The sequence below is a fragment of the Achroia grisella genome, unplaced genomic scaffold (assembly GCF_030625045.1).
Source record: "Achroia grisella isolate CSIRO2021 unplaced genomic scaffold, CSIRO_AGI_Agris_v1 utg794, whole genome shotgun sequence".
Taxonomy (NCBI): Eukaryota; Metazoa; Arthropoda; class Insecta; order Lepidoptera; family Pyralidae; genus Achroia; species Achroia grisella.
In genome coordinates, this window is record NW_026713026.1 from 1,341,755 (window position 1) to 1,355,757 (window position 14,003).

Consider the following 14,003-nt stretch of genomic DNA (forward strand, 5'->3'; position numbering starts at 1 on the left):
AATATGTCCATCTAAAAGTTGAGTAGTTCAAAGATTTCAGTACAAGATTTATAAATCATTGGAAAGTCCTAACCCGTATGATTCTTGAAAATGTATGACAGAATTTGAACCGTGTATCTGAACTATTGAAGCTGGGTGAGATTCCAATAATAGACTTCCGTGATATAATTTAAAACTTAAGTAGGTTTTTATACTTGAATTGAACTACGTTCCAAGGAAGATATAGCAATAATAATATTTTAGGACTGTTCACACAACGTCAAAGTCCTACGCTACGCAGAGCTTGTGTTATACTAGACAACTGATTAATTATATAGATACAGTTTTTTATAAATACATACATACTATACATAGAAAACACGCAGACCGATATAAACAATCATACTCATAAATACAAAAATTTGTACCGTGCGTGGAATCGAACCCGCGACCATCAGAAGCAAAGCGGTCTAAACTACAGAAATATTTGAAAAATCCAATAAAATGTTCATAGTTAAATTCGCACTTCCTCGTCGACAATGCATTCTCACGGGTGCAAATAAATCGATATGTAGCCGCACAATTGCATAAACTTCCTGTTCATCGGGCTCGACAGGTGGTAATGTATCTCCCCTACCCTTTGTGGGGGCTGAGAGTCGATATCCGGCGCCCTGCGGCCCTGTAGCCCTCCAGGATCGTATTGCCACTTGTCAGTTGTGTTCCCGCAGCGACTCGTGCGCACGTGTCATGGCGATTCCTATACCGGTGCCGCGTACGCGCTTAGCGCTTCATCCCCATAATATTCATGTGAGTATTTGTGTTTCATCCCATTTCATCCCCATAATATTCATGTGACTATCTGTGTTTCATCCCATTCATTTTAATTAGAGTAGATAATCTACACATATAAATAAAATTGGAGTGTCTGCTGGTAATACTGAAATAACCGTTTTTTTACTACACGCATATGAATATACATACATCATAGTAACATTTTTTACCATTTTTGTCTGTCTGTCAGTTTGTTCCGGCTAATCTCTGAAATGGCTGGACGAATTTTAACCGTTAAAAAGTAATAAGTAATAACTTTAAAGGCTACTTTTATTTTAGAAAATTAAGTAAAATTCCATGCGGACGAAGTCGCGAGAACAACTAGTTCTATATATGTGAAATTAATATTGTTGTTAATTGTAATTGGTGTAAAATATATAAGTAATCTTCTTATGTTGGATAACTGTAAGGCTCGCTTAGTTTGATGTAAATAAATAAATTCTTTATTTAAATAACCTCAAATTTAATTAATTTTGCATAGTTGTACTTATTTTTTTATCTATCACTCACTCGGAATGCCGTCACAAGAAGAACGAGCAAGAAACTTGTGTATAGCTCTTTAAATAATCGATGTTAACTATACATTTTTAAGATAAAATGTGTGAATACAAACTTCAGAATGGCACTAATTTAGGAGAGTCGAAATATCATTACATAGTATAAAACAAAGTCACTGTCGCTGTCTGTCCGTCCCTATATATGCTTAAATCTTTAAAACTACACAACGGATTTTGAAGCGGTTTTTTTGAATTGTGATTCAAGAGGAAGGTTTATATATGTATAGTACATGTACATCCGTGCGAAGCCGGGGTGGATAGCTAGTTAAATATATAACGAACTGGTTGATTAACTAAATATGAGTAAATCAGTCGTAGTGATTAGAGCACGCCAGTCCCTACAAGCAGCACACGTTCACGAGTATGACGTCGATACGCTCAACCGCGTCATAGCTACTTATTAATAATAAAGGACTACCTCGGTGGTCTAGCGGTCTAGCACACTGCTTTACATCCGATGGTCGCGGGTTCGATTCCTCGCACGGCACAAACATTTGCATTCATGAGTATGATTGTTTATATCGGTCTGGGTATTTTCTATGTATAATGTGTATTTACGAAAAAAATAAGTTATCTATGTATTTGTATAAGTTGTCTAGTACCGATAACACAAGCTTTAGCTCGCTTAACTTGGGTCTAGATAGCGCTGTGTGAATTATCCTGAGATTATTATTATTAATATCAAAACCACTTTACGAGTACTCGTACATTTCCTGAAATTTTTCATACTTGTAATTCTAAGTAGAATTTAATATTAAAATTATATTAATCACATTATTTTTTTATGTAATCATAAAGAAAAAGTTGTATAAGTGCATTTATGTACCTTCACAATTGGCGTTACATAACATTTTAAAAATTATTTAATATTTCCTGTGACTTTAAAATTTTAAGAGATATTTAATATTCATTTTATATTAATCTTACCTAATTGGCATTATATTCGCGTGAAGAATATATAATCGTATCAGAAAACAAACATTTTCTTTCTTTCTAAAAACTAAACCTGATATATTTGATTAGATCAGGTTTAGTCTTTATTAACTATAAAGACTAAACCTGATCTATCATTGATTACATTAATGAACATAGAGACTTAAGGCAACTTAAATCTGAGGTGTGGAAACCTGACCAGTAGCGCTGGTCAGGTTTCCACACCGAATATTTGTAGTCTCACACATGTTAAAATTCAAAATATCTTTATTCATGTAGGTCTATTACAGACTCTTATGATATGTCAAATCTACCGTCAGTTCGGAATGATATCGAGATGAGAAGAACTGACAAGAAACTCAGCTCGTATTTTTTTCAAATAATAGTGGAACATGTTTATAATAATATACAGTCATTAAAATTCAAATTTGGGAGAATAGATTGACCACCAGCAATGCTATCGCAAAGAACAAAAAATTTAATCAGTGTTCACAACCTGAACAGACCAGTCCCCACAAGCAGCACCCGTTCACGAGTATGACGTATGAGCCAGCCATCATTGTACTCAACCATATTTGAGGGAGCACATCGACCTGGCCCACCACGCCGCCACAAGTTTGAACTTTATAGCGAGCATGACTGTTTCAGGTTACTCCACTACGTCAATTATATTATTTACGATAATTCCGCTGAATTAAACAAAATATTATAAATCTATCAAGTAGTGAAATGGACTTCCGCAAAATAATAATAATAATAAGTTATGTCGGTGAACGGTCTTATCCCAACTAGTCTGGAACAACATCTCAGACGGTTGGGATTCTGAGGCGGCTCACTCTCGGGAAAGATGCAGGAAGCGGTGCTCTTAGATTCTGCCCGCATTGTACGCCGGTTTCTCTCCCTGGGGCCCTGAACCCCGGCTGACTGTGCTTCTGCCGGGGGTAAGTTGCCATCTCCTATCTTTAAAAGGGGAGATGATATATATATTTTTTTATTTTAAGAAATAATATATCTATCTTATATACTTAAAAACTTAAAAACTTACTTAAAATAACACCTAATTCGATTAAATTAAGTTGATTAATTATTATTGATCAAGTGTCACTATAATAACTATCTGTAATAACAACAGGAGATATTTTGATTTCTATTAAATTATAATTCAAAGACTATAATTTACTGTACAATGTATTAAATTATGATAGACACGTTGACCCAACCGTTCAATCAGACGGTGATAAGGAGACATTACTGCTGTGTATTGTTACGTACCACTTTTGTTTGCATATTAATATAATAACAATAAGTAACCTTGTACAATTAACACAGCGCCATCTAGTCCCACGGTAAGCAGAGCTTGAGTTATGGGTACTAGACAACTGATATAAATATTTAGATGCTTTTTTTACACAACTCAGGACAATTCACACAGCGCCATCTAGATCCAAGTTAGCAAGCTAAAGCTTGTGTTATGGGTACTAGATAACTGATATAAATACATAGATATATATTTTTTGTAAATACATACATAAAAAACACCCAGACAAACAATCATACTCATGAATACAAATGTTTGTACAGTATGAGGAATCGAACCCACGACCGTCGGAAGTAAAGCGGTGTGCTAAACCGCTAAACCACCGAGGCCGTAAAAATATGCAAACAAAACTTGTATCGGTTAACCGATTGTGAAAGTACAATGTGTGTTTCGCCTGCTGCATTGAGTGCGCCGTGAGAACTTTATTTTCTGCAATCCAGACATTCTATTGCGTTTCCTGTAAGTATAGGTATGTGTGTGTATATTTGGTATTTTCTTCTAGACAAGAATGCCACTTCATTACAATTTACAAATGACAAACAGCAGGTAATGTTACATTACTAGAATATTATATATATTACTAGCGACTTGTCCGTCCGTCCGTCGCACGATAGCATTACAAATCTTTGAATTTCTGTGATTGCTGGCTCATACGTCATACTCGTGAACGTGTGCTGCTTGTAGGGACTTGTCTGCTCTAATCACTACGACTGTTTTAATCTTATCGTGTATTTAATATCTGAAGCTAATTAGTGCTAGTTGGTGGTTTGTATTCGCACATTTCGAATTGGAAATGTAAAATTACAATGATTATTTAAAAGAGCAACACGCAAGTTTCTTGCTCGTTCTTCTTGTGATGAGACAGCTTTCCGAATGAGCGATAGATTAAAAGAATGATAACTATGACTATTCAAAAGTGCTTAAATTAAGTTTATTTGAATAAATGACATTCTATTCTATTGGTTTAAAACACCGATGATTAGAATCATTGGGGATCAATGTCTTTGTGCTAAACCGGATCTGTTGGTATTGCAGCGAGTCTATGAAATTTTCAATCGTATACGATGGAAAATTTTCTAAGAGCACTCCCCGAGATATATCTAACAACAGTCCCCAAGAACACTCCCCATAATGTATAACAACACGTTTTCTTCGGAACTGTTCGGATTGATATCAACTGAATTTCATTAGCACACAAACTGTCAAATATTGAAATAACATATTGATCTTGAATGAATGGCGATTTCCACGTACGTATTTCCAGAAACTTTGTCATGCATAACTACCAAGTAGAAACGTTGAGAGATCAACTATGAGCATTGGTTTTCGGGACCGGCTGGATTACGCTTCTAGGAAAATTTCCTGAAGAATCTCCGGGCGCTCACAGCCTATAGTAATACTTACCATATTCCTGAGTACTGGAAGGTCGTTTGGTCTCCTTCCCCCAAATGTGCTCGCAATTTTTTTTTTATTCTTTATTGCACTTTAAAAGAGTGTACAAGAGGCGAGCTTAATGCCATATGACACTCTCTACCAGCTAATCTTTGGGTAGAACTAGAAAGCGTTGTAGGGCAGTAATGGCGAAAATTTGCGATATTAATACTATAATAAATAATTAGCTAAACAAAATCTATGTACATATATAATTTATGTTATATAAATATAATATATACTTTAAATATACATATATATATTGAAATATATAAATTTAACAGTATAAATACATAACAGAATAAATTTGACTCAATTAAATCTTTCCTTTTTAGACAACAATAAAAGTATACGCTCGCTGTCTTCGCCCTGACATCGAGTACAAGACTCTATCTGTAACATGGGGCACCAGAGCTCGGGAGGTGGTGGCCACACTCCTGGGAAAGTTCCGAATGAAGCACCGGGACCCTAGGCTGTTCTATATGAGCATGGAGGTGCGAGTCCGCGCAGCTGGTCTGAGGACCACTCTGGTGCTGGATGATGATGCCAGGCCTGCGGCGTTGCAGGCTTGCCATCCGAAGGGATACTCTAAGTAAGTCCAAGTTATATTGCATCAAAACTGCAGTTAGGGTTAGGGTTACTATACATTTGGTTATTTAGAGTTATATAGTTTTTTTTTATTATGGTTGGTAATGAAATGGTGTGCCTGCGCTAATGGTTTGGGCCCCAGTGAAGGATGATAAGATGAGCATGAGGTCAGGTCAGTTAACCCATCATGGCAAGTTCACCATTAATAGTGGTAGTGGTTTAGTACATCTTACTTGCGATGGTCACAAGATCGTTGCCTATATTTGGTCTGTGTTATTTCTAAATACATACATATATATATATTTGCGAAAAAATATTATATATTTATAATATATTGTATGAATTGTCTGAAGTCATTATCATTACATAGTATAAAACAAAGTCGCTGTCGCTGTCTGTCCGTCCCTACGTATGCTTAAATCTTTAAACTACGCAACGTATTTTGTAGCGGTTTTTTTAATAGATAGAGTGATTCTAGAGGAAGGTTTATATGTACAATACATGTACACTCGTGCGAAGCCGGGGCGAGTAGCTAGCTGATTTATAGAGTCAAAAAGAATATCATATATAAATATGATATTCTTTTTGACTCTATAAATTTATAGAGTTTTATATTTATATTTTTTATAGATTTATAGAGTCAAAAAGAATATCATATATAAATATGATATTCTTTTTGACTCTATAAATTTATAGAGTTTTATATTTATATTTTTTATAGATTTATAGAGTCAAAAAGAATATCATATATAAATATGATATTCTTTTTGACTCTATAAATCAGACTAACCCTGTACAATCCAGCGAAAACATTGTAAAATACTTCGTAATTTTGTAATCATTAATTATTAATTAGCTGTTATCAAATTGTTTCATAATTTATATACAAAAGAGAACATAGCGATACAATCGGTCATTATATACGGTCATTAATAAAAAAAAATAATTATAACTATTCAAAACTTCTTAAATTTATTTTAATTTTAATAAAAATATTTACATTCTTTTAATTTTAAACTTTCGTGTTTAATATACATTATTTAAATTATTAACCGGGTCTTAACACGAATAATTTTATGGCAAATAAAGGTATTTACCTCTCTCGACGTTTCGACTAGGTTGCACTAGCCGTGGTCACGAGCTGACGGCTAGTGCAACCTAGTCGAAACGTCGAGATTTACATTCTTTTCAATGATATTGAACAGAAAATTCTTTAACAAAATTGACTAGAAATTTTCTATAACCTTTGCAGTTCAGTCGCGATTCTAACCTATAAATCACGTAGCCATTTTCCAGCAAGCATCTTATAATCACCTAAGCATAACTCGTTGGCGCGGACCACCGGCCGCCGAAAAAAGAAGCGGTCGTGTCCTTTTTGTGTCCCCTTCCGGTCTTTCTATTCTTGTCCCGTAAACACGAGCGGTATAAACTTAAAAGATCCCAGTTTATTGACCATATGGATTGTGTTGCAGCATGTTGACAATCCGGATTGCTGTTGTAAACTAGGCGATGAATTCTTTCGTAATATTTGCTTCTGCTGAAGCAAATCGCATTTCAACTGGCGGGTCAAATTTAACGTCAATTTTTAATGTATGAGACGAGACGAATTCACATAAAACTTTGCTGTCTATTTTCATATGAGTTTGTATGGCTATAAATTTATAATATTTGTAATGTCTTGTATAACACAATGGAGCTGACGTAATTCAGATTTTAGATATTTTTAGTACTTTACTAACCTTTTAGAAACTTAGTTTATTATTACAATGATGTATGAATGACTAAAATAACGAAAATTATGTATGTATAAAAAAATATGTATACAATGCTACACATGCGGTTTATCTTCTTAATGCTAATAAAATAAATCAGGCGCTTTAATAAAAAAAAAACGGTAAAAAAATATAAAAATATTGTACTAGTACAAAAGGTCTTATCGATAAGCAATCTCTTCTCGATAACAAAAGAAAAAGATATAAGAAAGCAAGAAAAAAAGAAAAAGTAAGTGATGCACTTAATAACACAAAATATATAAATTAAAATAATTTGACTATTACACTTCCATACTAATATTATAAATGCAAAAATGTATCTGTATATTTGTTGGAGTTTCATGATTAAAGGACTGGATGAGTCTTAATAGAATAGAATAGAAATAATCTTTATTCTAAAAAAACAATATAATCACTACATAAAATAATCACTTTTAAATAGTCATATATTATACGGTTCATACGGAACGGTAACTCATCACAAGAAGAATGATAAAGAAACTTAACTATTGCTCTTTCAAATAAATGTTGTTCTAAATAAACAAGAATTAAGCTTGCGACAATCAACATAATTAAATTTGACGTGAACTAAGATTATATCATGACACAAATATAGATGATATTTTATCTCAAAAAGCAGACAAAGTCGCGTGTTACAAGTTAACAGCGTCTCTAGAAAGTTCTGAAAGGAAATTCGATTGGATTAAATGTCAAAACCAAGTCGGTTTATTAACGAGTTGTTATTCATTTAGCACTTGATCCCGTTATATTGTTACCGCAATTTCGTGCAGGTTTCCAATACCGCAAGCCGAGGCAGGTGCATATTGTGATTAAACAGGTATAAAAAACGCATTAAAAACTGTCCGCATTTATCTGCATAGCCATACATTACGTATTTTTAGAATTGATTACTCTTTGTATTTGTTGCGTATTTTTGTTACGAATAATGTTAAATTAATAAATAAATATTTATTTCTATCTTTGTAATTGTTAAGTATTTTCGTTAAATACATAGATTTAAATAATAAGATTTTTTCTAATTTTTATATTACAAAATTGTATTTTGAAGTATTTTTTATTTGTAATTTTAAATCTGTTTTTTTTTATTATGATTATGAATAAAGTCTCGGTAATCAATCTATGTATCTACCAGCTAATTATTGCGTGAAAACAGAAAGCTTTTGAGGGGCGGTAAGGGAAAAAAGCACACCTTCTGGAATTTGTTTACCTAACTTAGATAAAAACGAACAATATTGAGAAATTGGCTTTAGAAAAACTAATCAGTCGAGTTTCTTGCTAGTTCTTCTCAATTAAATCTATACACTGATTTTATGCTAGGAAAGAAAATATTAATAGAAAAAACTTTACTTGCAGAAGTGACTAATATCTCCTACAGTAAATTTTAGTAGGCAACCTAATATTATTTATATAATAATATTGGCCCATATTATACACATTAGCATATATATAATAACATTATCCTTGTGATCACCACACTCATCACATTTTAAAATTTGAAATTTTTTTGAAAAATCAAAAGTAGTCTTTAAAACGCTGTTCTTATAATATTACCTACTTTACTTCCAGGTTTTCTCTACAAATGCGGCCTGGAGGCCTGGTGAAGATATACGACTCAGCCTTGATGTCCTCATCACAATACAAATGTCTGCTGACAAGCGAACGGACCACGGTCGACGAACTGCTCGCCATACTCTTGCACTGTTACGACTCTACTGAGGGTGTGGAACGATTCTCCCTCTATGAGGTTAGTTCTCTCATCTTCATTTTTGAAGATCATCATCATCATTACAAGTATTGAAGTCCTTTACACGACACATTCAATTCATGAAAAAAGATTCAAATATCGTATAAAAAACTTCCTTCATAAAAAACTGAGGTCTGTAAATGATATTAATGTTTTTTAAGTGAAAACAGAAAATTCATAGCGCTGACAATATTGATTGCGCTAAAAATTAGTGTGTAGCGGTTTCTATGTTGATTATCGCATACCTTACTTGTTATTATGTAAACATATATTAAAAATCATCATACAAGTTTCTTGCTCATTCTTCTTGTGATGATCTGCGTTTCGAATGAGTGGTAGAATAAAAAATATGACTTGCTTGTACTGAGTTTAATAATAAAGATTATTTCTATTTCTATTCTATTATCGTTTGCAAAGTCACTAAAGCACGATTGAACGGTCGCGATCTTTCTAGTTCTCTTTGTCTACATTTACATACACATTATTTTGCGTGATAGCTTATTCCCGCGTGAAAGAGCAAGGACAAAAGGGTAAGGGTAAATGGCTATTGGAATAGTAAAGGAACTGACGGTTCACCTGATGATGAGCAGGAACCGTCACCTATATATATAAACGGCGCTACGGACGTGACACTCGTGGTAGGTTAGTTCTTTCATCATGATCATTTTTATAGAATTGGAATATTAAACGAGTTCGGACCTCTTCCCAGCTTCTTAGGTCTGTTAGTAAGCGGTCCAAAGTTAAGTGGTATGCTAAACCGCTAGACCACTGAGGTCATCGAGATTTATTGTTTTTTTTTATGATAAAGGAATGGTGCACCCGCCTGCGCTAACGGCTGGCCGGGCACCAGTGGAGGATGATAAGATGAACATGAGGTCAAGTCAGTTAGCCCATCGTGACAAATTCATCACGAATTTATCACGATGGTTTCCAGGGGGAACCGCGTGGAGGTCAACCTGACAATCCACATTACTAACAATCCCCTTTTCCCCTGAGATTTATTGTTAAATTCTCTTTCCAGGTGTGTCCATCCCAGGAGTGCGAGAGAAAACTTCACCCGGATGATTTCCCACTGCAAGTGCAACGGGCGTGGTCAGCGGACTCCGACTGCCACTTCCGAGTGAGAAGGAACCCGCGCGCCCCACCACTTCCTCCTAGAGCCCTCCCACCCCCCGAACCCACTGAGGAAGAAGAAGTACCATCCAGAGCTCTCTCGGCGCTGTCTCTAGAAGCAGAAACCGAGAAGAGATACAGCCCTGTATATAAATTCCCCAGCATTAGTTATTGTAGAGAAACCAAAAATGACTATCTTTACATCTGACTAACATTGAACGTAGTCAGGTGCCTCAAAACTTTGCCCAACTCAGGTTGTAAAAGGACAGTGAGAAAGCGACTTTTGTGCAGTGTAAATAAGATTTAGTTTTGTATAGTGTAAATAATAGACGCTGATACCTCAGAGCATAATGGACGGTATAATCTCTCTAAGAAGTGTGAAACCAAAGAGATATCGCAATATACGGCTTACTAATACGTGTAAAATGGAATGTAACTCTTATTGTTAATGCGAACAAGGTGCAATTTGGTGTGAAACTGTTGATTCACTTACAACCTATTTTAACATAAATTAATCCATTATTTAGACATTCTTGGATAATAATAGAGAAAATTTTAAAAATATCCAATTTTGGTACTAAAATGTATTTCAATAAGATTGATGATCCATAAGAAACATCAAATGATACTTTTAAAGATAGGCTTACTGTAACCATCAGGTTTCATAATTAGACAATGAACGAGCCAATCACTTATTTATACAAACCAAACCTTATTCTTAGAAACAAACGATCCTAAATTCAACGGGATGTACATAGTTTCATTAAAAAGTTCCTATACTATACCATCAAGATACAACCTAGATAGAAATTGACAGTCTTGCGATTCTGTATAAACTATTGATAGTTACAGTTGTGAACCGTAGAACTGTACATCTGTTTCAAATAGCAAATCAAAGCAACAATCTTACATAATCAATCCCACGCTAGCTCCTTGATATTGTAATTTCAAATTGACTAGCTCCCTGATAATTTCGAATTGCCGATTAAATTAACTAAATATTATGTCGAATGATTGGATAAAGCAGAAACAGATAGTGATGATGATTATGATGGAGATGATGTTAATGATGATGAATTAATAAATTCAAAGCAGCAACTCCTTGAAATAATTTTTTTAGCAAACAACGTAACAATAGAAGGCAAATCAGCTTTGTAATTAAAAAATAAGTTTCTGCTAATTCTAGATCCACAACTTCTAATGAGAAGTGTGGTATTATTAGATATTAAAGCAGTATTACGTACACCAATAGAAAATATCAACTCAGTTGTAATATTTAATTTAAATTCTGTCAAATTTATGTAAAATTGTTATGAATTACATACTTATCTAGAAGTACAGTGAGGACAGAGGGAAATATATGTATAATATATACCCAGATATCATACAGATGTTTTGTAAAATTATTAATAGCATTTACAAAAAAATGACTATATTTGTATCAGTTGTCTAGTATCCATAATACGAGCTCTGCTTAACTTGGGTCTAGATGGCGCTGTGTGAATCAACGAATAAAAAATATATAGATAAATCTGCCTTGCTGTATTATATATCTATGTTTATATGTTTGTACTTTAATACTAGCTACCAGCTTCGCACGGGTGTACATTATACATATAAACCTTCCTCTTGAATCACTCTATCTATAAAAAAAACCGCTTCATAATCAGTTGCGTAGTTTTAAAGATTTAAGCATACATAGGGACGGCCGGACAGCGCTAACGACTTTGTTTTATACTATGTAATGATGATATAGTGTTTCTTAATTTCTCCTTTCTGTCTTCTAGATATTCAATACTATATTATGAAAAAGAATAGATAATAAAACAGTTATATTCTAGTCTACATACATATAGTTTCACCTCACTGCAGTTTGCGCTTGTTACCTATTTGCTGGAAATTGAATTGTATTAAATACTTATTAATATTATGTATATACGTTATTGTGCTACTTATACTGCATTACTGAACTGTTTAAATCTTTACAAAATGTGATTAATTCTACCATATAATGACTCTTAAATTACTGGTCATAACGGTCGAGAGATTCAAATAGTTGGCATAACATTTCCCCCCCGGTGTAATTGGAAACAGAAATGATATGCACGATTTCTTATATCATGTAATTTGACTAAATTACGATTGTACTGCAGGATATCTGATGATGATGATGATGATGATGTAATCCTGGCCGATTTCGGCCACGGCGACTATCTTCAATTCCGATTTTGTCATTGATGTGCTCGCATGTGACTGATATATCGCAGGATATCTAAGTGTAATATTGAAGTATGTAATTTTGTGAGTGACACTGTGGTTCCAGTTTTAGTTATGGGGAGTACGGAATTGGAACAGGTAGATTTGAAGAAGCATCAGTTAGTTGGTTGGTAAAGATATTGTATGTACTTATCTTCTATTATTGTATAATGCAAATAACACATATTCTATCCTTTATCACTAAAAAGTTTGTTAAAAGAATAATTTCCATGTAAAGTATGCAATTAAGGCTGCTTGTATACATTCGGTTTATCGTCAGGTATCACGAATACGACTAACGTTCTGATGTATTCCGATTGGTGCATTTGTGTGATACAAACTAACCATTTCGGAGCATTCTGGCAACCTGACTACTTACCGACTGTATACCAGCGGTCTAACGTCATATTGTTTATACAAAACTTACAGTGCAGTAGTGCCAAATTGGCGCAAAATATAACTAATGTTATATATTTAGCTAGTAGACACCAAAGAGGCAAGCGAGCGCTATAATTAGATCTATTTATCTGTTATATATTCTAATGTTTAACTTATTTAAGTATCAAGCACCCGTTCGCTTGTGATGTTATAGTTCATCGAATGCAAACGTTTGTAATAAAGTGAATTATGTTTACCTATACATTGTATTTTCATTTTGCTATCCAAACTGAGTTCATTAAATTAGTACGCAACAGACTTTACACAAAGTAACACTTTACAAGAGTACGTAACGAGTACGACCGCCAAGTAGCTTGAATTGTATGCTAGTTTTCTAACGTTATTTCAAATTATACTGTAATTTTGCTTATACATTAATTACCTCACAAATATGAGACGCTTCGAGGCCCTTAACATTGAAAAATAAATACATATATATATACGGGAGTAATTCCTCTAAGATTTATCTTCCAATTCTAAATCGAAATCACAAGACAACTCACCTATGAATAAAATACTAGTGTTAGTCAAAGAGCTGACTGCAATAACCTTAGTACCTACGTAATTTGCCAGCTAAGCTGAATATGTTTTGGAAAATAATCGAGCTTTAGTAGCTAGATCTGTGAATAAGCTTATCCACGGATTTCTACAAGTGTGCAAGGATGAATGTACTTAGTAAGTAAGTAGTATATAAGGATTGATTATTACGACGGGCTGAAGAAGGTTCAAACCTAGCAGTGCCTTCTGACTGAAGTCGTATCCATCAGGTAGGAATTGGTTGAGCGACTAAAGAGTCGCTCCATAAGTCCTTCCGCGGGTTTGGAGTACCATCTGCACTCGCCCCGTACCTTCCGGTGAAGCTGTAAAAGCCAGCTACGGCCAGCATGAGAGTAGTCCGAAAAAGATGGGCGAACTGACCTGACCTCATTCTCATATTATCATCCTCCATCGGTGTTCTGCCAGCGTATACCGTTAGCGCAGGCGGGTGCACTATTTCATTATCATATAGAAAAACAAATATC

At 34.2% G+C, this 14,003-nt stretch overlaps 1 protein-coding gene across 1 annotated transcript in view; it reads left to right on the forward strand.

Annotated features, from left to right (window-relative positions):
• LOC131851667 (uncharacterized) overlaps positions 1-11,706 on the forward strand; it is a 103,959-nt gene extending 92,253 nt beyond the window's left edge. The window contains exons 3-5 of the mRNA XM_059202186.1: positions 5,385-5,641; positions 8,997-9,174; positions 10,196-11,706. Coding sequence (XP_059058169.1) covers positions 5,385-5,641; positions 8,997-9,174; positions 10,196-10,495 — 735 coding nt within the window. The 3' untranslated portion in view covers positions 10,496-11,706. The remainder of the gene's footprint in view (positions 1-5,384; positions 5,642-8,996; positions 9,175-10,195) is intronic.
• The last annotated feature ends 2,297 nt before the right edge of the window (positions 11,707-14,003 follow it).